This window comes from Propithecus coquereli, unplaced genomic scaffold, assembly GCF_000956105.1.
Source record: "Propithecus coquereli isolate 6110/MARCELLA unplaced genomic scaffold, Pcoq_1.0 Scaffold353, whole genome shotgun sequence".
Taxonomy (NCBI): Eukaryota; Metazoa; Chordata; class Mammalia; order Primates; family Indriidae; genus Propithecus; species Propithecus coquereli.
In genome coordinates this window covers 1,602,185-1,628,146 of record NW_012149208.1, presented here as the reverse complement: position 1 = coordinate 1,628,146, position 25,962 = coordinate 1,602,185, and the positions used below count along the sequence as shown (strand labels likewise).

The 25,962-nt window shown below is 55.1% G+C and overlaps 1 protein-coding gene across 3 annotated transcripts in view; it reads right to left on the bottom strand.

The window, feature by feature from the left end:
• Positions 1 to 12,775, bottom strand: part of VDAC1 (voltage-dependent anion channel 1) — a 24,059-nt gene extending 11,284 nt beyond the window's left edge. The window contains exons 1-5 of one of the 3 annotated variants that reach the window (XM_012651329.1): positions 12,763 to 12,775; positions 1,969 to 2,041; positions 1,329 to 1,378; positions 501 to 653; positions 356 to 408 (exon numbers count right to left, since the gene is read on the bottom strand). In XM_012651329.1, coding sequence (XP_012506783.1) covers positions 356 to 408; positions 501 to 653; positions 1,329 to 1,378; positions 1,969 to 2,035 — 323 coding nt within the window. In that variant the 5' untranslated portion in view covers positions 2,036 to 2,041; positions 12,763 to 12,775. Of the gene's footprint in view, positions 1 to 355; positions 409 to 500; positions 654 to 1,328; positions 1,379 to 1,968; positions 2,042 to 4,329; positions 4,335 to 12,570; positions 12,636 to 12,762 lie in introns of those variants that run through there. The other 2 variants (XM_012651328.1, XM_012651330.1) reach the window with 2 other exon arrangements.
• Between the last annotated feature and the right edge of the window lie 13,187 nt (positions 12,776 to 25,962).

Below are 25,962 nucleotides of genomic sequence, written 5' to 3'. Positions count from 1 at the left end.
TCAAAAAAAAAAAAAGGAAGGAAGGAAGGAAGCTCCTTGGAGGTAGCAACCATGGCCTGGGCACCCTCAGATCCCCAGATGGGCACAAAGTCAAGCACAGGAGGCACCCAGAAAACATGTGTTGGGCAAATCCTATTCCTGAATTCAGGAGTGCTGGTTATAGCAGTCCACTAACAGATGGATGTGGACGTGTCCCCTGGGACTGACTCAGAACCAGAGAACTTCAATCTCCAGGTCTTGGAGGCCGCCTTTTAGGTAATGTCAGCCCCATCCCTAAAACCATTTGTCCCAAAGGGCTTCCACCACCTGCGACATCACAGAACATCCTTGTGGAGAGAACACATGAGAACCTTACCCAGTGTTAGGTGAGAAGGATGAATCGAAGGTCAGCTTCAGTCCACGTGCCAGCTGAACAGAAAAGAAATTTGCCAGCAGGTTTAGTCACAAGGCAGGCCAGCAGATGTGATAACAAATCCTCGTCTCCGCGCGGCGGCCATTACCTGATCCTCCACGGTAATCTCAGTGCCCAGCGTGTTGTCAGTGTTCCACTTCTCCGTGAACGTCAGGCCGTATTCAGTCCATCGGTACTTGGTTTCCAGACTGCCCGTCACTTTGGTGGTCTCAGTGTTGGCTGAGCCTGAGCTTGTGAATTCCTTCAAAGGAGAGAGGGAGTGTCACAGCCCGCACCCCGGCACGCACCTGGTCTCACTCTGTCCCTGTACAGACCGTAACCTGCCCTTATGCAAGAGGCGAGACCCTGAATGTGTCAGGGCAAAAGCTAATTCTACAATTCGATTAGATATTTAAAGTCCAGATGGTGGTAAAGGAGCCTGGATTCTTTGTCAGGAGGCAGCTTCCTTCCTCCCCTGTAACTCGACAGTCTGGACAGGAAAGCAACCCCACACCCCGATCCTGGCTTCAGCCTCGTACGGAGAAAAAGCACTGCGCTAAAGCTGACAGAGCAGTAATTTGAACCTAAAACTTCCTCCCTCCAACAATTACTGCACACACAGTCTAAAAGGGACTACTAAAATTTTTCTTAAATAATTAGGCGGCTGAACATAGGTTAATTTTAAGGTAAGAAGGACAAGGAAAACTAAAACTGAAACCTGTCCCCATTCTCCTATGAGTATTAACAGCTGCTGAACATAGGGGCCCACTGGTGTGGGGTCCCCCTGGACCATTCGCCCATCGTGCAGAGGATGCAATGGATGGGACAGCCACAAACCGCCACAATCAAAAACAGCGCCTTCCTTTGGCTGTGCCAGCCAAGACTTGGCAATTATTTGCGGTGAGTCCCCATGTCCTGTGCAGGCTGGACAACTTACCAATCCATTCTCAGATTTTGTTTTCAAATCAAGTTTTATTAAGCCAAATCCTAAAGAAAGAAGGAGACAACTGTTAATAGGTTAAATAACTAGCTCTAGAGCAGCACCTCTGCTTCCCTTATGGCTGTTTCAAAATGCTTTTTTTTCAAAAGGAAGCACGCTCTGGCCACGAGGGCTGAGGGCCTGCAGTCTCTGTGCTGCTGCCTGCGCGGGGAGCTCAGCCGCTTGGAGCAGCAGCAGACAGAAAGGGCGCGGGCCGCACCTGGGCCCCACCTGTGCTCCCAGCGGGTCTGCAAAGAAGGGGCCTGACAGCTGGCAGACACAGTCGCCGGGCCTCGTGGGCACGTGCCCGAGGACGGGCTAAATTTAGAAGCCGAGCTCCACGGTGGCAGCAGCTGCCGCCGCACGGCACCACGCTTGGAAGAGAAAACGAGAGCGTCTACTTGTCGGCAGCGATTCCCGAGCTGCCCCCACCGGATGCACAGTCAAAACTGCTTCACCAGACACAGAGAGCTTAGCCTCTTTTCCCAAAAGTGCTGAACAGCTGACCCGCCCAGGTCTCCAAAACTGTTACGGGTGAGATCTCAAACACGCCAACCCCGTGGGCGAGCCGAAAGGCCCCTCCTCCCGCAACACTCACCGTAGCCCTTGGTGAAGACGTCCCTGGCAGACTTGCCAAGATCGGCGTACGTGGGAGGCACAGCCATCTTCTGCTACAATAAAAGAACCACCAGAATAAACACATTGGTAATTAGGGAAATTAATTTTCCATCAATAAAAATTATTAGATATAATTAGCAACCCATAAAAATCAGCTAGCACTGTGAGTTCTGGGCAGCTCATCCCCCCAGGTGTGGGCTGAGAAATTTCTGCCGTCCTATCCTTTCTGTGGCCAGAGCTCGAGACATCCAATCAGTCTTTGTTGACAGAGGTCAGCCTGACTCTAGACCTCTTCTCCTTGGCATCCCCAGGACTGCGCACGGGCCCAGAACATAGTAGGAGTCAGTAAATATTTGCTGAATGAATTAACTGGCAAGACACATTCCCATGAGCCAGCTACTTAACTGGATTGCAGGACTCTTGCCAACAAAACGTCTCTTCTTACAAAATGTCGGCTGCGAGGCCATTAAACGTACTGAACAGAAATCAGAGTTTGTTTTTTATGGCAACATGTTCCGTGTATGGCTCTGATTTCATTCATTCAACAACTATTTGTGGAATACCTACTACGTGCCAGAATGGGCTCGACTTTTCACAAAACCTTCGCACTGTAGGGGAACCCACTATTAGAGTGTCGTATTCCTCACAGAGAAGACAGTAAAACGTAACCAATTACGTAACTCCTCACATGGAAAGAAATCCAGACACATCCTCCAAAGGAAATGAATTTAAACAAACGTTCACTGAGCTCCAATGCGACTTCATTTTAAAAACCAACTATCAAAGTACTACTTGGGATCATTGCGTATCACTAAGTCAGACAACAAACATTAAGTACCTCCGTGTTCAAGGAGGGAGAATAACGCAAATAGTCCTTGCCCTGAGGACCACACTACCTCCCCGGCAGGCTCTGCTTTGACACGCTGTGCCCGCTGTACACACAGAATTAAAATCCTTATCTGGGGCAGCACACGCCATGCCCTGCCAGGAGGAGAGGGGCCACGCGTGGGGAAGCCCCGCCTCCTGCACCTCCTCCCATTCCCAGAATCACTGGTCTCAGCTAACCAGAAGGACAGTTGCACGAATTTTTAAAACACAGCGTACCTAAATTCTCAAAATGAATCTGCATACGCCCCATCTGAAGTTACACGTATGTGCACTCACACAGATGACGCGTTCCTAGTGAGGGGAAGGAGCCCACTAAGAAGCGGTTCGAGTGGTCCCAGGGGACAAGATCACACCTGCAAGTCGAACTCCTGACCCAGGCTTTAACTTCACGGACACTGTGACCAGCCCCAGCATCACCGCTCACGTCGTAAAAGACGCAGCTATAAACTTCCACAACTGTACGTTGTGAAATTATGGTTCACGCTCTATTTTACTCTTTCTGGACGCTTTGTAAATTTTGTCCCAGCTGGCTTTTGTGTCAGAGCAGAGAAGAGCAGTGAGCTGTTTACTCTGTCCTATTTTTGTCACCGCTGTTGTTATTTCTTGCACAAGATCAGGCTGGAACCACGGGCAGCCCACATTAGGGTCGGGGCTTCCCCCATTGGCTTTTTCAAGTCTAGGGACTCCCCTTTCCTTATTCTTTCCTCCCAAACTAACCCCGGAGGCACATCCACCCCAGGGACAGACCAGGAAACCATCCAGCAGGTCCTCAAGAGATACCCCCTGCCTAACGGCACAGGTCTCGGCCACGGACGGGCCTGGCCCTTCCTAGACAAAACCAACACGAGATAACTTTGGATCGAAAGGTAATGCAGCTCTAGGCAGACTCGCAGCATACATCAGCAAAGGGCCCAGAACCTTCTCCACCCCAGCCGAGGTTACCAAGCCATCCGTGGACCCAGTACCCCTCTCCCAGCTGGGCCACACACAGCCTGTGGGGAGCAGTCCAGTGGCAACATCTCTGGGTCAACTAAGACCTCCCCGGACCTCAGGTGCCGGAGTCTTCCCCGCTACTCTCCCCCGGCTCCCAGACCGGCTCCCGGACACCGCAGCCTTCACGTCCGGACTGGGCCCTCCCTGGGGGAAACGCAGGGCGCTCACCATTTAATGCTCCCTCTCGTCACTAATCCCCAAAACCCGCCAAGCAAAGCCACCGCTCAAAAAACACTCCAGCCACAGCAAACATCAGCCTAAAATCCAAGGCCACTAAGGAGATTACTATCCAAGGACGAAGGGGTGGGGGGCTGAGTACAGATAAGGCCAGGCTCCAGGGGCTGTGGGCTCCCTTCTTTGAAATCCCACAGCTGCTCATCCGGGCACTTGCCGGTCAACTAAGACACATCCCTAAGTGCCGGCACTTCATCTAAGCCACCCTGGAGGCCAGCTTCCTCACTTGTGTGCCACATTCTCCTCCTGCCTCTTTGAACACAGACGACGCTGCCTGATCTCCCCTGTTCCGGGGCGGGGGGTGGGGGGGCAGGTAAGCTTTACCCCCGCACAGCACACCTGGCAAAGAGCACAGGAGCCGCTGACCGGCTGGAGCCCGTCCACTCCACTGAGGAAAAGAAAGGAGCGAAAAGATGACTCAGCCCCTCAGCAAAGGCCCCACCTGCTGTGAGGCTGCGCTTCCCCTCTGGCCTTTTGTGCTTTCTGTGGTCTGGCCCAGGCCCCGCTGCACCTACCTGACAGCTCTGCCTCTCCCTGAGAAGCTCGACTTTCTTACAACCACAAACAGCACGTGAAAGTGCCTGTTTTTACAGAGCTCCCAGAAGCCATTTCAGAGACGATTTTATAGTAGAAATGATCAGCATTAGGTTTCCCAGCCAGGACTGGAGGAGAGAGAAGTTGGCACCCTGCTTTCTCACTTAACACCCTGCCAGGGCACTGACTTGAAGGGTGAACCCTGGCCCCGGCCCTCCTCTCACCCGGATCTGCTCCAAATCGCTCCCTGTGCAGTTACCAACGTGCAGCTGTCTCTGCAGCACCCACCCTGGCCTCCACAGCCCAGCCTCCAGAGGCCGGGCATGAGGCAGCGCGGTCAGGCACGGGCAAGGCAATCAGAGGGCGTTCTGGGGGAGACCGGACCATGGGTCTCTCTGCCTGGGTGATGGCTTCAGGGCAGAGCCTGGGGGCTTCGTTCCCACTGTGAGTGGGAAACAGAGGGACGGCAGGGCCAGGCTGAGCAGACCTGCCTGCAGTCACCGATGACTTTGAGAAGGACCAGCAAGTCACATCAGGAGACAGGAGTCCCTGGTTCCCCTCCACAGCCTGCCAGCCTACCTACCCAACCTTTCCCTGGCTGACCTTGAACCATTACGCAAGCTTCGCTCCAGCTGAGGAATGAAAAGCCAGCCCATACTGGAAGCTCAGAGGGGAAGGATAGTGTGTCTCTCACCCGGCGTGGCCTGCGCAACACTTACGTAACCTCTGTCTTGGGGGCACACCACCTCCTTGACTCATCAGCTGCACGGCGGTGACAGCTGCTCTGCTCACACGGCCCCCACCCCATCCCCCGACACACACCTACCCCCAAATCACACCCTTGAACTCAAAGCAGCCCACAGCCTGCCATGTATAAACGTATCCAAAATATGGAAAAAGCTATGTATGTAAAGATGCTAAGGCTTGGCACATAGTAGGCGTCCAAAATAAATGTCTGTTTGACGAGTCAATGAGCAGGAAATTACGATCATACAAGGGAGGGAGCAGAAACTTAGTGCCGGACAGTGGGGACTAAGTAAATTACAAAGTAACCAGGACGCAGGCGCTCCCTCTGCAGGGCGACCGCGGCATCACCGGTGCGGAACCAATGACTAGCACCCCCGGCTGAGCCCAGCTCGGCCTGGCAGTGCCTTCAGGTGTAAGCACTGGCTACTTCGGGCCTCAAAACCAATCACAGACTCTTTTTTTTTAAGGGCCACAGGGAGCCATTGTGGAGTGACTGACACATCTGAGTTTGGGAGGCTCATTTAACAGCAGCTTGGCAAAAACGTAAATGACAATATCCAGTGCAGGTGAGGGTGTGGTCACATCGAGTGCTGCAGGGACACGCTTTGGGAAGAGAAACTGCGGGGCAACTAACCCGGCATTAACCCGAGTAGCGCTCCCGCTCCTGAGAACCCAGCCCGCAGCGCACCGAAGCACCCAGATGCTCAAGGACGCTCACCGCAGCGTCCTTGCTAACACGACTGTGAAACAACACCCAGAAGCAACCTAAACGTCCATCGGTAGGGAAATGGACGAACAAAAACGAAGGCGCTGCACTTGCAAACTGAGGCGTGCCACATGGTGACAAAGAAAAGGAAGCACAGAAAGCTATCTGTGATATTAACTGAAAAAAAGCCAGTCACAGAAAATTTGCGATTCCACGTAAGCCGAGGAAACCCCTTCTGTGCCGATGAATTTGTGAGTGGATGGGGAGGCACCTGGAGGGATATGAGCCAATCTGCAAACCGTGGCTGCCTCAGAGATGCTTCTGGAGACGGAAGGAAGTTTAGGGAAGGAGTGGAGCCCAAATGAGATTTTCATTTTTTATTCTGCCTCATTATTTAAGTCATTTGCATATATTGATAACTTTTTTAAGTCAAGGACGGAAAAATTTAAAAGCCGACCACCGTGCCTGAAATCGAGCCACCCGCGCCAACAAGTCACGTTCCAACAGGCGGTTGCGGCTGAGCTGCCAGAAGGAAAAACTACCTAGACAGTGGTGTCAACGCTGCTTCCAGGAACAGAGTCAAACTGCACTGGGATGGCGGGGTCACCAGGCAAGGACCCTGGGGGGACACTGCACTCCCAGGTGACGACTGCCACCCTGCCCAGCAAGCACGACAGGGCAGAGCACCCTAACCTCGTGTGCGTGAGAACTGCCTGGGGCGCTTGTTCAGGAGCCTCCCAGGAGGCAGCATGCCTCCCACCCTCCCTCTCGGCCTTCGCCGCCTCGCAAGCAGGGGCTGTCCCCAAGTGCCACCGAGAAGAATGGGCTCTTCCCTTCACCAAGCACCCACCAGAGCCCCCGCCTTGAAATACACTATTTTCTCCGCAGAGGCTCCCTCAGAAGGAACCGGGCAGGGGAGCCCGGGCACCCCCAGAGAGCCAACGACCACGGCAATGTTGAGACAGGGAGCAGGGTGGCCGTGGGTCCCCAAGGCTCAGCCAGAACAGCCGGGAAGAAAAGTCTCTTGAACACAGATAACATCCAGGTGGGTTGAGACACCACCTTCCAGGGCAAGCGTGTGGCAGGGCTGGGACCTGAAGACCAGGCACACCCTGTCATGGCACTTCCCAGCCCACCCAGGTGCCCAGGCAGCGGGGCACAGTGGACTACTGGAAGGGCTATGTTCCTGGCAGAGGTTTAGTCCTGGCTCCAGCCCTTACTGGCTGTGCGACCTTGAACAAGCCACTTAGACTTTGAGGCTCTCGTTTTGCTCGTCTATACAGTGAGGCTAACAAGAGCATCTCGCTAGGGAAGTTTGTTAGAAGGAGCAAGTGAAACAGGTAGAACACCAAGGACTGTCTGGCACAGGGCGAGTGCTCCACAAATGACAGTGGTGACCACAACCCATCATGCTGGATGCTCTTTGCCCCTCCGGATCCACTTTCCCTACGTCCCTCCCGCTCTGAGCCCCCAGAGCCGGTCACTGTGGACGGTCATCAGTGGGCTCATGGCTGGGCTCAGCCCGTGCCAGGCACCTGCAAGATGAGAGCTCAGAAGAGCAAGGTGGGGGCGCTCATCCCCCAGCCCCTCCACTGGGCCTCAGGTGGGCAGCAACTCCTTTCCTCTACCCAAGGCCATAGCTCCTGCCAGGGGTCCCCTCCCCTGTAGGCCTTGGGGTGTTAACAGACCCAGGCCCGCACCCCTGATGGGTGCCCTACACGCCCCCCACACCTTTGCAAACGATCTCTTCGTTAAACTCTGCTGGATTAGGGCCGGGCACAGTGGCTCACACCTGTAATCCTAGCCCTCTGGGAGGGCGAGGCGGGAGGATTGTTTGAGCTCAGGAGTTCGAAACCAGCCTGAGCAAGAAAATTAATCGGACAACTAAAATATATAGAAAAAATTAGCCGGGCATGGTGGCGCATGCCTGTAGTCCCAGCTACTCGGGAGGCTGAGGCAGGAGGATCGCTTGAGCCCAGGAGTTTGAGGTTGCTGTGAGCTAGGCTGACGCCACGGCACTCACTCTAGCCTGGGCAACACAGTGAGACTCTGTCTCAAAAAAAAAAAAAACAACTCTGCTGGATTACCGCGTGTTAAGTGAGCACCAGACTCCTGAAAGGACCCTGCCCAACACAGCAATCAGAACCACCACCGCCATCCCAGGACTCCCCTCAGGAAGAGAGAACCGTGGACAAGCCTTTGGCTCTGCTGCCTCTTCGAGGCCACACTAGGCCGTCTGCCAGGGCAAAACCAGCCACCTACAGAAGGGGCGCCAGCCCAGCCAGCCCAGCCAGGGATCGCAACACAAGCACCTCCCCCTAACCCTGGGGACCAGCAGGAGGCAGGCCCAGCTGTAACAGCCAGCGTGGGGGTGGGGTGGGCCAACACTATCAGGAGCCGCCCTCCCGCCCACACACACACCCCCCAGCACTTTCTCTTTCTTGCCAGGAAGCAGCAGCCCAGGGAACAGGCCCTGGTTTGGCCTCCAAGATGCTGGCAAAGCCCATGGCCCTACGCTCTGTGCCCCCAATACAGCTGCCCTCCCCTTTCCCCCTTCCACAGCAGTCTCACAGGGGGGCAGCTGAGCTTTCCAGGGTCACTTCTATTTTAAAACACCCTGGGAGCTGGGCCGGCACCAGCATGGCCTTCCAGGTGACTCAGGAGCATATAGCTGACCAGGGGCAGCCTGCCCACCCAGCCACCAAGGGGAGATGACCTGCGCCGGCAGTCAGCACGCCAGGGTCTGGGTCCCAGGCACACCCGGGCTCCAGCCTGACCTCAGGCACCTCACATTCCCCAGCCTGGCTGCCTGGCTTGACCCAGGGGGTTAACGCAGGCAGCCTCGGCAGCCAAGCAGACCTCAGTTCCGATCCCGCCTCACCACTGTCTCGATGTGTGACCGTGGGCAAGTCACAGCCTCTCTGTACCCCACTTTACTTCAGCTCTAATACGGGGAAAGAGCATGCAGATGGGCATAAGTGTGGGGACTGAATTAGTCTGTTAACACAAAACACTTAGTACAGCGGCTGGTGCAAGGTAAGCATGGAACAAACACAGCTGGTATATTCTTACAAGTTTTCATTTTGTGTATTTCTTATGATAATAAGGGTTGACGAGCATGTTGCCAAAAGGTCAACTTGAACCGCAGGGTCCAGAGTCCTCCCCACCCCCAGCCACAGCGAGGTACTGTTTAGCTGAATATTGTCCAGCCAGGGCCAGGTCCTGAAAGAACGCCTCCAACCTCATCCCAGGGAAAACTGACCCTTCCAATGGACAGTCAGCGCCACTGTCCTTGCAACAACCAGGGGTGACTCCACCAACCACCGTCCACTGCCAGCCAGCCTCCAGGCAGCCACGCACGAGCTCGCTCTGAGCGGTGCGAAAGAACACCCTCGCCCACCTGACCGGCAGCTTCCACTTGTCAAAGGCGTGCACATCCGTCAGCTCCCTGCAACGGCCCCTCGAAGCCGCGAGTGGGGCGTGCAGGCACAGCATGCCGAGGCGGGCCGGGCCTCGCGCCCCACACTACTCCCACCAGGCTGTGTTCCTCACCTCCCCGTGCTCGTGCTCAAGCCCCCAACCTGTGAAGTGGAAACACGGTACCTCTCCTCCAGGGGCTGCGGCGTGGCGCGGTCAGTGGCGCAGAGCATACGTCAAGCCCCAGGAGGATGCTGAGCAAGCCCTCAACAAACAATGACTGTGACGATGACAATCACACGTTTATAGTAGGGAAACCGAGGCACAAGAAAGTAACTTGACCTACACTAGATAAACCCTGCAGCTCGTGTCAGACCTGAGCTGTGGCCCCAAGCACAGTTCTGGGTAAAGAGCGCAGAGTCCCACTCGTCCCGACCCCGCTGTGAGTAAGCCGCAAAGGGGACAGATGTACCCAGGCCTAGCTGAAGATCCCCCTGGTCACCTCTCCTCGGTGGCTACCGCACGAGTCCACCGGGAGCCCAAAGCTATAGACTACACACCCTCAAAGCACCCTGAGGGGCCGTCCCCAGGCTTGGGCTGGCCCTTGGTCGCACATGTGCCTTTACGACCAAAGACGACACCACCAGGGGCAAAGTGACTTCAGTGCTTCAGCAGCATCTTACTGGTAAACTGGGAGATGATGCTCTTCCTGTCACTGGCCTGGAGTTCACTGTCCACATCTGCCTACTGCTCGGCAGGGCACCTCTCACTGGACGGCCCACTGAGCCCCGGCTTTCTGGGCTGCAAATAATCCCTGCCTATAGCCCCATTCCAGAATAGCACAAATAAAACCAAGTAATCACCCGTGTGCCACCCCCACTCCCTGGGCCAGGCACCTGATTCAGGACGATTCGGCACAAGCCAGGGACCCACCCACCATCAGAGGAAGATGGGTGCCAGGCCCAAGGCCTTCCACGGACTCCCGTTCGCCCATGCCACCTGCCTTCAAACCCAGAAACTCCAGTTCAGCAAGTTCCCCCTGGGACTTGGAAAGCCACAGAATGAAGATAACGCTATATAGTCCCCAAGCCCCAGGCCAAGGCCCAGTACCGGTCCTGGTAAGAAACGGGCCGAGAATCACTGCCTGAGCTCCGCACCCTGAGTCCCCCCACCCACGACTCCCCACCCCACCCCACCCCACCCTCAGTCTGTGGAAAAATTGTCTTCCATGAAACCGGTCCCTGGAGCCAAAAAGGTTCGAGACTGCTGAGATAATGTGTTAAAGCAGGTATTTCAAATTAGAAAACAGTTTTTGCCTCTCAGCCCTTTGCTCTAGGGCTGTACATATTCTTACAGTTCTTTAAATATTTGTGACTCTGCCAGGCAATGTTATTTTCTGGAAGATGTCTGTGTCCCTCATAAGGACGTCCAGGATCAAGAGACTAGGGTCTGGGCTTGCGGCCCCTACATATGCCCTTTCAGTAACTCCACAAATGAGCACCTACTATGTGCCACATGCTGGAACAGAGCAACTAGCCCTCTGTCAATAAGGGTGGGTCAACTCTTGGATACAAAGAGTGCATTTACCCCCACGGATCCTTCTCAAGCACCTACTGTGTGCCGGGTGGCACCACCCCAGGCACTGAAGACAGCGCTGCACAGGGCCTAAGGCTGACCCTCTGGGAGCTCAGTCAGTCCAGAGCTGGCGTGGAGAGAATGAAGGCTGGCCCTGGGTAGTCTGCCCTGGCCTTCCCAACAGCACATCAGGAGAAAAAGGAGCCCTCTCCCCTATCTGCTCTGGGGTTGGGTGGCTGGTCAAGGGGATGGGGCCTCAAGTGGAACAAGCCTGGGCTAGGCCCAGGTCTGCCCCTGCATTCAAGGTCTGCACAGGCAAATTTACTGCTCAGGTCTGACCTTGTCGATTTTGTAAACTTACAGGATTTTTCATGAATCATCCTGAAAGTTACTCAACATCTGGTATTCAAATGCCTGCTAATAATAGGGCAATAATAATGTTTAAAATAACAGGAGCTATATTTATTGTACCCTTTCCAGAATACCACGTGGAGCAAAATGGTCTACAGGGGATGGGTTCTATCCTCCCCAAAATCCCCAAGGCAATCAGGGTTTCTACCTAGGCCTCCATACCAGCACTGTTCTGAAGGCTTCACGTTAATCAACTCATTTTATTCTTACCCAAAGCCCAACGAAGGAGAGGTATAACTGTTCCCATTCTGCAGATGACAAAACTGAGGTCCGGTATCCTCCCAGCTGTGTGACCTTGAACAAATCACTAGAACTTCCGGCCTCAAATCCAATGAGGGGCTCCGAATCAGTTCCCTGAATGCGCCGCCGCATTTGGCGAATGAATGAGCCACCGAACCAGGAACCCCTCCGAAGGCCAAGGAGGCCACATCGTTCCCTGTGGGGCCTCCATTTCCGAGGCCGAACCTCCGGGCCAGGCCCAAGCCTCGGCCCCTGCGGCCTAAGTCAACTCTCGGCCACCCGTTCCGCCCGAGAAAGCGCTGGCACGCGCGTGCCGCCCGGCGCCAGCTTCTCCGGGCACGGGCCTGCCGGGGCGCGTGGGGCCGGGGACGCGCGGCCACGGTCGTCACATGAGCTCACGCCCGCGGCGGCAGCGTGGCCCGCGCGGACCTGCGCGCCCGGCCGGGCTTGGCCGGCGTGGACAGCGGACGGGTCCCCGCCGGGCGCGCGCCGGTGGGAGCGAGGGCCAGAGGGCGCCGCCGGGAAAGGTCACCTAGATCCGCGGCCGGCCGGGCCTCCCTCCGCGCGGCGGCCCAGCCCTCCGGCCCGCAAGTCCGGCCGGCCCGTCGCCCCCCGCCGCCGGCGCCTGGGCCTCGCGCTCCTGCGCCCGCCACCCGCTCGCGCGGCCTTCCCGGCCCGCCGGGGGCCACCCGGGCCCGCGCCGGCCGCCCTGCTCCCTCCCCGCGCCCGCTCCTGCGCCCGGCCCGCGCCGCCCCCACTCCTCCCTCCCCACGCCCCAGGGAGCCGGCCCGCGGCCCGGGCGCAGGCGGAGCCCGGGCCCCTTTCCGCTGCGCCTACCTCCGAGGCGGCGGCGGCGGCGGCTCCGGCTGCGGCTGCGGCGCGGAGGACCCGAGAGCAGCGAGCGCGGGGCAGGGCGGGGCGGCGCGGACGGCGGCGGCGCGGACCCGCCCCCAGCGCCCGGCCCGGCTAGCTCCACCCCCGGACCCGCCCGGCCCGGTTCCCCGGCCCGCCCGCGAGCCGCGCTCCTACCTCGCCGGGCCCGCAGCGGCCGCGTGAGCCCCGCGCCTGTGCTCGCGCCAAGGGCACGGGGCGGCGGGCGGCGGCGGGCTGACGTGTGCCCGGCGTGTGCGTGCGCAGGGACACGCGGGTCGCTGCTGGAACCTCCGGGCCGAGGGAAGCTCGCTGGAAGGAGGAGGGGGCCTTGCGTGTAGCCGGACGGCGGCCTGGAAGTCCCGGCGCCGGGGGAGGGCGCGCGGGGTCCTGGGCCTCCCGCTCGGCCGTGGGGCTGCGCGACGACCCCGCCCCTCCCCTGGGAACCGAGGTGGCCGGGGGCGCTGGCCCCAGGCCTAGCCTGGGTGGCGGAGGTGGCCTCCGGGTGCCCCATCAGAGTCGCACGGGCCTCGAACCCAGAGCGCAGCGCCAGGCCCGGGAGGGCGGCGCAAATACCGAGCAGCTGCGGCGCCGGTGGCTCCTGGGCTCGGGGCCGCGGACCCGACGTTCCCGGCGCCTCCGGCCGCGCCCCGGCTTGCAAATCTCGGAGAAAACCCGCGTGCGCCGCGTTTGCACTGCGGCGTAGCGGGCGGTTTTCTCCTGTAGCAAAGCCACTAGCAGTCACTTCCTGAGCATTTGGGGAAGTAAAAAAGTAAATTGGGTTTTGTGAGACCCCTACTGGGTCTCGCGGCGCCAGGAGGTCACGCCGGTTCGGACGGCCGAGGGCGCTCCGGGGACCCGCGCCCAGCCGGGCCGCTCCCCTCCGGGCTTGGTTGATAATGTGGAGTGCGCCGTCACCTCCTCCCGGTTAGGCCTACACGGGCGGTCTCGTTCATCGCCGCCGAGTGTCCCCGGAGCCCGCGCAAGGCCCGCCCGAAGCAGGCTTCGAGAATTAACGCATTTGCAGCTGGATGAAGATTCTGCGCACTCTTAGCCTTGGATCAACAAACGTCCTCAAAGGCTTGAGGCGTCTGGGCCCCCGTGGAGGAGGCGCCGGGCTACAGAATCAGGACACTGGCTCAGGGCCAGCTGTGACACAGGCTAAAGCAGTAAGCAGCTAGGGCGTTGGAGGAAGCAATCAGGGCAGCCTGCCGGAAGGAGGCGGCAGATTAAATGGGAAAGTGGTGGCTCAAGTTAGAAATAATGTTTCCGTAGGGTGTGGTGTTAAGGAAGAAGGGAGCTGATACAGGTGGTGGGAGGGCGGTGCGGACAAGGTGCCCTAGGCCCTGTGGAGGTGGTGGGCGCTCAGCTCTGACTGAGAATGTGAGTAACAGTCCCCTTAAGGATCTAGGGAGTGGCCGGGCGCGGTGGCTCACACCTGTAATCCTAGCACTCTGGGAGGCCAAGGCAGGAGGATTGCTTGAGCTCCGGAGTTGGAGACCAGCCTGAGCAAGAGTGAGACCCCGTCTCTACTAAAAATAGAAAAATTAGCCGGTGTCATGGGGCGCCTGTAGTCCCAGCTACTCGGGAGGCTGAAGCAGAAGGATGGATAGCTGGAGCCCAGGAGTTGGAGGTTGCAGTGAGCTCTCGATAACACCACAGCACTCTAGCCCAGGCAACAGAGCCAGACTTGTCTCAAAAAAAAGAAAAAGAAAAAAAAAGATCTGGGGAATGGAGGACAAATGTCCTCCCGGGCCCAAGAGTTGCCCCCTTCTGACAGGGGACCACGGGCTTCCCAACCGGGCCAACCCCACCCTGCACACAAAGGCCCAGCGCGCTCCCAGAGACTGGCGAGCAGGGCAAGGAGAAGACCTCAGGGAGGCTGGGAGGGACGAGGAAGATGGGGCTCCAGGAACCTCAAGTAGGAGCTGAGGCCGTGCCCTAGGCCAGTGTCCGCCAGCCGTGGGGCTGGGGGCAGATGCCGAGGTGCTCCCTCTGCTTGAGCCCCACCCACCACCCTCATTTCAAGAACCTCCACCTAGACAGAGTCCTCCATGTCCCCACACCCTGGGCCCGCTTGCCGGCTTCCCTAGGTGCTAGTTTCAGATTAATCACCAGGTGCCCTCTGAGCCACCTACTGGCTGTGACCCTGGGCAAGAGGTCTGGCCTCTCAGAGCCTCAGCCTAAAATGTTGGTGTAGGTCTAAGATGGTAAGCGCTCAACAAACACCGAAGAAAATCAGCGGAGACTGGCAGGGACCTGCGAGCCCTTGGCTTGGAATCTCTCACAGCCCCAGAGGGTAACTCATGGGCCCCTCCCCGCCGTGGCCATCAGGGACAAGAGCAAAGGCACCTTCCATCCTGGGCTGGCCACCACATCCGCAGGCCCCCTCCACTCGGCCCACCGTGGCTGATTGGGCGGGGCTGGCACCTGGCCTGAGCAGGGCCGGTCAGATCCTCTCTTGCAAAGTTGACCGAAGAAACCCAGAGTCCAGGTCCCTGGGGTACACCTGGGGCTGGCGGCCCTGTTGTCCTTGAGAAGCCAGGGAGGTCACTGCACAGAGCAGAGGGCGGGACAGCCCCTGTCCTTCCGTGATTGGGTTTCCCGGTGCCACTTCAATGACCCTGCCTGACCTTGACCCAGCTGGAGTGATTCCCTGAGAAGGACCCTCGAGTCTTGGTGGGTGGGAGAAGGGGGTTCGTGGGCACAGGACAATCCTAACCGCAGTTTTGTTTTGCTGTTGGGGGGTTGTTTTTTGTTTTGGTTTGGGTTCGGTGGTTGTTTGCGGGTTTTTTGCGGGAAAGACCCTTCTTGCCCTCCTCTCAGTCCACAGTTTTTGACTGGGCTGACTCCATTCCTGACTCCAGGGCCAGTCTCTTGGGGTGGCCATGTGGCCCGGCCTGGCCAATCAGAGCCCTGTTACTCCCAACTACAGGGATGGATCAGTAAGACCAGGGGAGAATTCCTGGGGCTGTAGAAATGAGGACTGTCCGTAAAGATGAAGTCAGCACACGAGAGAGAAGCAGAGACCAGCGCTTGGGGACATCATGCTCCTGGACCTAGACATGCCTGAGCCCACCCCCTGTGTTTCCAGCTGTCTGAGCCATTAGATTCCCTTTTTGCCTAGTCCGTTTTGGATTGGGTTTTCTTCCAGATCCACAGTTTCCCTCCTCCCTTCGAGCAGAACAATGTGAGACGTCCAGGGAAGATGAGATTTTTTATTTTACTTTTAATATAGCAATGAGTCGCCAGTGTAAGAATATTTCATTTTAGGGAACTTTTCTTCTTCCATCTAACTTGCAGCCATGAGGTACTTCTCAAGTAGATAAGTAGATACTTATCAAGGTGGAAAGCAGCCAATCACCTTCCTAAGAACACAGGCCAAAACACTTCCCACCCTTCTGTTTTCAGGACCAGATGTCCCTGGACTTCAATGTGATTTCTTGAAGTCCATGAGCTTGAAGATGAGCTTGAAGATGAAGTCCATGAAGGTAGAAATGGTAGTAACTTAAATAAATTATTATTTTTTTTAGACAGCGTCTCGCTTTGTCACCTAGGCTGGAGTGCAATGCTGCCATCATAGCTCACTGCAGCCTCAAATTCCTGGGCTCAAGTGATCCTCCTGCCTCAGCCTCCCGAGTAGCTGAGACTACAGGCATGCACCACCACACCTGACAATACTATTATAAAAAGAGAGAACTTTTTTTATTTTTAAGAAAGCCAAATGAGGCTCATCAGGAGAGGTTGTGTAAACTGATGCAATCCTTCTGGAAAGCAATTAGGCTGTATGTCATAAGAATCATAAACCCATTCTACCGCTTTGACCTGCGCTGAGAACCTGTGCTAAGACAATAATCCTAAGTATGGGGATGGCAGATGCAGTCAGATAGGCAGCAGCCGGGGGTGGAACTCAGCCTGGTCTCCGGCTTGAGCGTGCTGAAGCACATCCCCTGCGTGGAGCATTCTCAGCCTTGAGGAGAGATGGTTACAAAGACTCCCTGCAGGGAAATACTTCTGTTACAATGTTAATGGAAGGCAATCATAGATTCAGTGTTACTGCAACCACGTTAAAAACTGCAGAGACAAACTATGGCAGGCAGAATAATGGCCCGTGTGTGCCCTGAGGATGTTCAGGTCCTAGCCATCAGAACCTGTGAATCTGTTTCTTTACATGTCAGAAGGAACCAAACAGATATGATCATGGTAAGGATCTTTTTTAAAAAACCTTATTGTGGTATGATTGACATATAAAAGCTGTACATATTTAATATATACAACTCAGTGAATTTGGGGATAAGTATACCCCTGTGAAACTATCACAGCTATAAATATATCCATCATCTCCCAAAGTTTCCTCCCCCACCTCTCCCTTTTTTTTTTTTTTGTAAGAACATTTAAGAGAGGCTTAGCAATTTTTAGTATACAACACAGCACTGTTCGCTCTAGGCACTCTGCTGTATAGTGGACCTCCAGAACTTATTTATCTTGCACAGCTGAAACTTGGTACCCTTAACCATCACCTCCCCATCCTCCCTCCCCCTCAGCCCCTGGCAATCACCACTGTACTCTCTGCCTCTGTTGTGAGTAGGACGAGTGTAGATTCCACATGTAAGTGAGATCGTGCAGATGTTAAGGATCTTGACCTGGGGAGAGTAGCCTGGATGATCCAGGTGGGCCGATGTCATCACAAGGGTTCTTATAAGAGGAAGACAGGAGGCTCAGAGTAAGCGAAGGTGAAGTAATGACAGCAGAGGAAAGAGAGAGAGAGATGAGAGCTGCTGTACCGCTGGCTCTGTGGGTGGAAGGGGCCATGAGCCAAGGAACGCAGGCAGCCCGTAGCAGCCGAGAAGACAAGGAAACAGGTCCTCCCCTCGGAGCCTCCAGAAGGACACAGCCCTGGTGACCCCTTAACTCTAGCCTAGTGAGCCTGATTTTGGGCTTCTGACCTCCAGAACTGTAAAATAATAAATTCGAGTTGTTTTAAGCCACTAGGTTTGTGGTAGTCTGTTACAACAGCAATAGGAAACTAATCTACAAACCTCCGAAAGACAATTTTATGAATGATTTATTAGAATGGTCCTGTGGTCTGAATGTTCGTGTGCCCCCAAATTCATATGGTGAAATCCTGAGCCCCAAGATGATGGTCTGAGGAGGCAGGGCCTTCGGACGGCGACGAGACCGTGAGGGCAGGGCCCTCACAAGTGGGATTAGTGCCCTTACGGAAGAGGCCTGAGTGAGCTCGCCCCCCCCGCACCCCGTGAGGACGCAGTTAGAAAGTGCCGTCTGTGAACCAGAAAGCAGGCCCTCACCAGACACCAAATCTGCTGGCGCGTCGATCTTGAACTTGCAGCCTCCGGAATTGTGAGAAATAAATTTCTGTTGCTTATAAGCCCCCCAGTCTATGGCATGTTGTCATAGCAGCTTGAATGGACTAAGACATAAGGCAAGGCTGTAAATGGCTTTTGCTTTCCAACTTTTAAATGATGCGCTATAGACATACTAAAATCAAACAATCGTGAACAGAAGCAGCGGCTTTGTCGTGTAAACTGAGACTTGGAGTAAGCGCAGACCTTCCTATCGCTGTTCAGCAAACGCAGGTCTCCGTCCGGCCTGCTCTGCCCCGTGAGGTCCTCGGGGAGGGAACACGTGTGCCCGTACCTGGCTTTGGGTGGCAACCAGAACTGCCTGGCGCTGGAATCCTGCCGGAGACCTCTGAGCTGAGGAGAAGGAGAAGGTTTCTCCTTTGCTCAGCATGTTCTGGTTCCGAGAAAGGATGAAGAAATCTAGGGGAAAATTCTCATGGGAGGGCCATGGACCCCTTGTCCAGACCACTCCAGCGAGCAGACACGTGGGTTCTCCCTGCAGACAGAAGCGGAGCCGCCTCTTCCCTTCCGCTTGCATTTGCTGCCTACATGGCTGGGACTCGAAGAATGTCCCCATTTCTAGCACCATGGCCTCTGCTAACAGGCACAACTTTGTTTCTTATTGTTTAAAATGTGGACAAGGTCAGATGGAACTAAAATGGCCCCTTGGTGCTGGCCCGGTGGAACCGCACCGGGGCTGAGATCCTGTCCTGACAAGAGCACGCCAGCCACCGGAGAGGGCTGCGCTTCTGCTTCCGCGGTCCGCGCAGAGGCGTCGACGGGAGCCAACGCCACGCGCCCCCCTGCGGGGCGTGTTCCTCCACCGCAGCGGCGCCTGCTCCTTCTCCGGGCCTCAGCCTAAGCAGGACGTCCTCGAACTTGCCTTCGCGGCCAGAAACCTAAGGCGGGCTCTCTTCTCCCCTCCGCGCTTACTCTGAGCTCAGTCCTTTGTTTGCTCCACGGCATGTAGCATAATTTATCATTATTAATACTTAATCATCGGTTTACTGTTGATCATCTGGCTTCCCGCTGGAGTACGTGCTGCGGGGCTGGCTCCGCATTGTCCACCTGCGTCGTCCCCAGAGTGCCTGCCACACGTCAGGGACTCAGTAAATGGCAAGTAAATGAGTAACCGAACAGACGATGAATGAGATGAATGACCCAGGGCGTAAAGGCAGGTGACAGACGTGAGCGGCTTTGCCCCGTCCGTGCGGGTCCCTCACCTGGGGAAGGCCCTGTGGGGCGTCAGTCCTGCAGGCGGACGGACTCACACCGCGGCGTGGGCTAAGGGCTGTGTAATCTCTGCCCATGTAGAGAATTTAACTTTGCCCCGGGAGAGGTCTGGCCCGTGCCCTCAGCTTCCGGAAGGTAGTCACACCAGGTAGTAGAATATTTAGGGCAGAGGCTGGCCACACCAGATAAACTAACAATGTCACTTAGGGTGGGGACTGGCCACCGGGGATGAATTAACACGTGATTTAGGGTGAGGGCTTTGAGTCAGGCATGATGGGCCTGGAGGCTGGTGTCAGCCACGTGAGCATCCGACCACGGAGCCCCAATAAAAACGCACTAAGGCTTGGGTGAGCTTTCCTGGTTGGCAGCACCGTGTGTGTGTTGCCACACGTCACTGCTGGGAGGAGGTAAGGCCACCCCTGACGCCAGTGGGAGAGGACAGCTGGAATCCCAGCATTCAGAACCGTCCTGGACTCTGCCCCGCGCATCTCCCTTGGCTGTTTTAATCGACATCCTTTCCCTGCAGTAGACTGTAACCGTGAGCGTAACGGAGCTCTCGGGAATTGTGTGAGTCTTTCTAGTGAACTGTCAAATGTGTGAAAGTGTCAGAATGAAAATGGAGTCACTTGTGTTAAAAAACAAAACAAAACTGACAACTGGAACCCGAGAAGGTGGTGCACGTGTGCCTTACAGCAAGAACTACCACAAAGACTGCAAACCTGCAGGCTCACATAGAGGCCCCACGGCCTCACACAGAAACGCTTCTGTGGGGACGTCTGCCCAGAAACTGCCCGTCCGACCGTGCACCGGTGCCACCCCTGTCATTGGTTCTGGTAGCCAAGGATCATGATCTCAAAACAATTATATGGTCCTCCTCATTTGTCCTTTAAAAACTCTCGTCTTCCTTCACCTCCCTTGATACACGCAATGCAATGCCCCATCCCCAAATAAACGTCATTTTCTTTTAGAGAGCTGCACTCCGTTTGTTATTTAGGTTACGAATGTCAGGGAGGTCACGGGTTTGCTTCTCTGACTTCCCGCTAGAGCGAGTGCCGCACAAGGGCAGGGACTGGCCCTGCTTTGTCCACCCTTGTGTCCTGCCTAGAGTGGCTGGCACACCTCAGGTGCCAAGTAAATGGTGAGTAAATGGATAAGTGAATAGATGACAAATGACCCAGGGCATAAAGGCAGGCGACTAACGTGAGTCAGTCACCAAACCTGCCATTGGTGTGAGCAGCGATGGTGGCCTGTGGACTGTTCCCTAACGTCACTGCTGGTGTCAGCACTGAGGGTGCTCTTGTGGGCTGCACGCCCTCTGAGGTGGCACTGCCCCCAATGCACGCACGCACACGCGTGCACACACCCATGCACACACACATGCACGCACTGCATGTCCTCTGGAGAGGACTGGCTTCTCCTGGTTTCTCCGGGCTGACTGAGGTCTGGTTGCAGACCAGGCACCCGGCCTGGCCGAGACCACACTGCCCACTGGCTCTTACCCCCCAAAGGCTTCCTCCAGGAGCTGGGGGTCCCGGCTTCCTCAGTGGCCCCACCACCAAAGCCTCCTCCTCTGCCCTGGCTGGAGCAGAGGACTCTCTCTCTGGCATGGCAGTGACAGGTAGACAACAAATCAGTAGCCACATTGGCCACTGAGCCCCCGTGTCCCCACCCATCTTCTCCTCCCCCCAGTGACCTGCTCTGGCCTTTCATGCTGGAGAGAGATGGCAGAGGAGAGGCGTAGGCTGACCATCAGGATTTTCCCGGAAATGTCGAGGCTTTCCTAAAACTTGTTAGGTCCCTCCTTCCTCTACGCCAACGTCTCCTCACGCCACAGACGAAGCCCTTCCTGCCAGAGCCAGAGTAGTCAGAGGCAGCAGCAGCCTCAGATGCCTTTGGAAGTTCAAAAGTTTCAGGTTCAAATCTAAACTTAGCAGCTGCGGCCCGAGGTTACAAAACAAGTTCTTCCATGACTCTTACGTAAGAAGATTAAGCCCTTGCCCACCCCTCCCCAGCTCCGCCTCACCCCTGGGGAAATACTAGCTCCTCTTAATTGTGGCAGAGACCCCTGCCCACCCAGCCACCCCTCCTCTCCCTGGGTCCCAAACACAAACCTTCCAATTCCACACAGTAAACCTGAAGAGGGAGAGAATCCAGCTTTGCTTCCTCCCTACCTGGTGTGACTTAAGTATCATCCTGCCCAGCCACAGGGGACTGGACCATATGACCTCACCAGGAGCCTGGACAGGTAAGTGAGCATGCCTCATTTTTCAGGGATTATGCAAAAGGCTTCTTGTTTACAAAGCTTTCAGGGAAAATAAATAAAGCTACTAAGGTCTTAAGAGATTCCAGGTCTTCTAAAGGAAAAACCAGCCCAAGAAAAGTTAAACTTAGAGCATAGACATGGAAAGGAAGGACACTCAAATTGTGGCACGCACCAGACTCACCCGGAGGGCTGGCGGGGCGTGTGGGCGGGGGGGCCTCGCCCCTGGAGGTTCTCCATCAGTGCTCCGGGGTGGGGCTGGCACCTGAGTGAGCTTGGAACGGCAGACTCAGAGAAAAGCTGTGATCTTACATAATATCACGGAAGAAATTCAGGATGTGGCTGCTGTAAACACCACTCCCCAGAGGTTTAAAACATATTTAAATTCAGGAGATTTTTACTTATATCCATGTCTTAGCCCATTTTGTAGAGCTATAACAGAATACTGAATAATTTATAATAAACAGAAATGAATTGGCTTGCAGTTCTGGAGGCTGGGGAGTCCAATAACGAGGTCTGGCCAGTGGCGAGGGCCTTTTGCGGCGGCGTCCCGTGGCAGAGGGGCAAAGTGAGGGACGAGAAAGCGGGGGCCGCTCCCTCCTGAAATAACAAGACAACGGCATTAATCCATTCGTGAGCGCAGAGTCCTCACGGCCGAAGCACCCCCTAAAGGTCCAACCTCTTACTACTGGTACAATGGTAATTAAATTTCAACATGGGTTTTGCGAGGGACAAACACAAAACCACTGCAACCATCTGCTTCAAGATCCAGCGCCTGCGTGCTGTGAGGAGGGACGCCTCTGCCCGGAACGCTTCGCTTTCTGGCCTCCACCCCGCCGCCCCCCACCTGCATTCACTCAGCCCATATTGGTTGCAGGTTGCTGTTTTCCAGATACTGCACCAGGAAGTAAGGATACGTTAGAATGGTGGGTAGAAACAGACCTGTCCCTGCCCTTGTGGAGCTTACAGTCAAGGGAGAAGATAGACTTTGCACAAATCGTCATACAAATAAACGTCATGATGGGCTTTGGCAAGTGTCATAGAAGAAAGTTCTTAGCAACTTTCGTTCATTCATTCGACAAACGTTTATTGAGCTCTGACCACGGCCAGGCACTCTGCTAGGTGTTGGAGACTCAGCAGTGAACAGAACAGACGAGGTTCCCACGCTCCTGGCACTTACAGTCCAGTGGGTGAGACTGACAGCTGGCCATAAACACAGAATGTGAAGGCGAGTGTTGGTCGGTGCCACGCAGGAAATCAAGGCAGGGTGGGCACAGAGAGCAGGGCTGGGGCGACTCAGGACAGTCAGGAGAGGAGGTGCTTTTCCAGCAGAAATGAACGGCATGAATGAGGTGAGCAGGTGAGTATTTAATGGAGGGCCCTGACCTGACCCCACCCGGCCTGGAGGGGGCGTGGTGGCTAATTCCTCTCGACCACTCCTGTCACCAAGAGGTGGAGTCTAAGAAAATAAAAATAAATAAATTAAATAAATAAAAAATAATAATAATAAAAAATAAAAATAAATAAAAGGAGTGCACCAAATAACAGCAAAAAGAGGTGGAGTCTACTCACCCTCCTGTTAAACCTGGGCTGCCCTTGGGACTTGCTCTGACCAACAGAATGTGCTGGAAGGAACACTGTGCCAGTGCTAGGGCTGGACCAGGCAGCGCCATTCTCTGCTCCTGTAGCCCTGAGCCCCCCACCTGAGAAGCCCAACTGCTGCCCGGCTGGAGAGAGAGGCCCAGCTGTCTCCAGACTCCCACCCCTAACCCCAGCCAGCTGAGCTACCAGACGTGGGAGTGAAGCTATCTAGAAGATCCTAGCCCTGGCTAAGCTCCCAGCTGAATGCACCCACAGGCATGACCGCAGCCAACACCGCACAGAACAGAATGGTCCAGTTGAGCCACTGCACTGACCCAGGCTGGGGGTGAATGTGGCTCAAACAAAGGAGAGGGCAGCAGTGGGTGTGGGGAGAAGTGGAACCAGTCAGCATTCAGTGATGCAGGTGGTATTTCCAGCCATGTAACTCAGGGGCTGGTCCAGCCCCTACTGAGCTGGAAGCCCTGGAGGAGGGGGTTTAGGGGAAGATGGCAAGTTTGGGTTTCTGCTGCTGGTGCCAACCTTCTGCCTTCCCCGCTGAGCCCAGCCTGGGGGAGGAGCTGCCTGGAGTCACCACCAGTCTGGCCACGGGGAGTCACTGCAAGGCAAGCAGCTGGACATGGTTCCAACCCTCCACGTTCCTGCCCTAATGCAAACTGGTAGAGCCAATCCCTGAATTAGAGAAAAGGGATCTTCACGTCTGCAGGAAAAAGGGAGACGTCAATGAATGAAGTTGGCCCAATTGTTTTTTAACATCACTAAAGATTTGACCAAAATGTCCCATCCCCACTGACTGCCCTGGTTGCTGCATTCCCTAGCCGGCCTTATCTGGGGCTTCCCTGGCCCAGTCTTAGAGAGAGGCTCTTACCAGCCAACCCACCTGCGTCCCACCTGGCAGGCAAGTTGTCGCCCCAAGGCCCCAAGCTGGATGGGCCCTGGGTGCACTCCCACCCGCTCACCAACAGGTGGCAGCACTCTCCAAGGCCGTCACCCCGACGCCTGTAAGGCCAAGACAGATTTTCTCCGTCAGACAGACATGGGCTCCCTCATTTGCAGGTGAGGAAGCTGAGGGTGCTGAGGAAATTCTTCTAAGTCCAAGCTGCAAAGACTTCATTCCCACTAGGGTGTCGGGCTGGTTTTCTGACCCAGTTCCAAGGGCACCCAGACCCTTGACCCCCCCAGGGGCATTTGGCAATATCTGGAGATATTTTTAATTGTCACAGCTTGGGTGTGGGGTGGTGCTGCTGGCATCTGTTGGGGGGTAGCTGGGATGCTGCTGAACATTTTACACAGGGAAGGCCCCCCCACAACAAAAATTGTCTAGCTCAGGACAGGCGCGGTGGCTCATGCCTGTAATCCTAGCATTTTGGGAGGCCAAGGCAGGAGGATCGCTTGAGGCTAGGAGTTCAAGACCACCCTGGGCAACATGATGAGACCCTGTCTCTACAAAAAATACACAACAAAAATTATCTAAGTGTGGTGGCGAACACCTATAGTTACTTGGGAGGCTGAGGCAGGAGGATCTCTTGAGCCCAGGAGTTGGAGACTGCAGTGATAAAAGGCTGCACCATGATGACGCCACTGCACTCCAGCCTGGGCAACAGAGCAAGACCCTGTCTCAAAAAAAAAAAAAAATATCTATAGATTAGTGAACTGTATTGTATCAGTCAATGTTAATTCCTTTTATAGATCCTGTGCTATGGTTATACATGATGACATTAAGGTAATCAGAGTGAAAGTATATTGTAACTCTCTGTACTATTTTTGCTATTAAAATTATTTCAAAATAAAACTGTTCTTTTTTTGTTTTTTAAGAGTACTTATTAAATCACATCAGTGTGCCAGGGACTGTGCCAGAGTCTGGGGAAATGCTAGATGCAGCCTCCGCCTTCAAGGATTTACAAGGCTTGGGGCTCCCAGGCAATAAACAAGGAAACAAACACATAAACTATATAATTGAAATAGTGAAAAGTGCAGTGGGAAACACAAAGTGGGGAGAAGAATCAGGCAGTGACCCCAATTTAATTAGGGTGATCAGGAAAGGCCCGAAAGAACCCAGGGAGCAAACCCCAGGCGGAGCAACAGCAAGCTCGGGAGCCCTGAGTGGGAACGAGCTTGGCTCCACTGCGATGCGGCAAAAAGCCCCGCGTGGCTGGAGGGGCTGGAGCAAGGCGGGAGTGAAGACGGGAGACCGGAAGGCAGGCAGGGGCGCAGCCCGCAGGGTTTTCCCCGCCACGGTCAGGAGTTGAGAGTTTATTTCTTGTCCAAATGCCATGACCCCTCCCTCACCCCAATGCCCACAAACATCACTCAGGATGTAACATGGGACAGCATCGGCAGGTGCTTATGAGTTCAAAATAACTACAGCATTGCTTGGAAAACATAAAAAGATTTTTGAAAAGAGGACTCAATTCTCCCAAGGTTTTTCTTTGTCCAATCTGCTATAAAACCTTTGGCTGTAAAATATTCTAGAATGTTCTCTGAGTCTTTGCCTGGCTCAAACACATCCTTCACCAATTAAGTCCTTTCACCCTTTGCTGGTTAGCCCATGACAGTTAAAGTAGTTCCGCTTGGTATCAATAGGTGGTAAATTCTAAAGTTACCTTGGACACCAAAACCTGGAGAGAGAGTCCGTTAATAGCCCTCCAGGTAAACCAAGGTGTGTTTATGTTGACTTTTAAATGTTATCATCGAGATAAAGACACAAGATGAACAAATGCCTGCAAAGGACCGTGGATCCCCAATGAAATGTCCGTAGATCCTAATGCAAAGGCCCGATCGCGGACAGTTGTTTACAACCCTCTCCGTGGTGGGGGCCTCACTGGCCTGCACAGGTCTGAGCTGTCAGGGCGGGGAGCAGGGCCATGCGAGGGAAGGGAGACGCTCTTTACAAAGCCTTGGAGT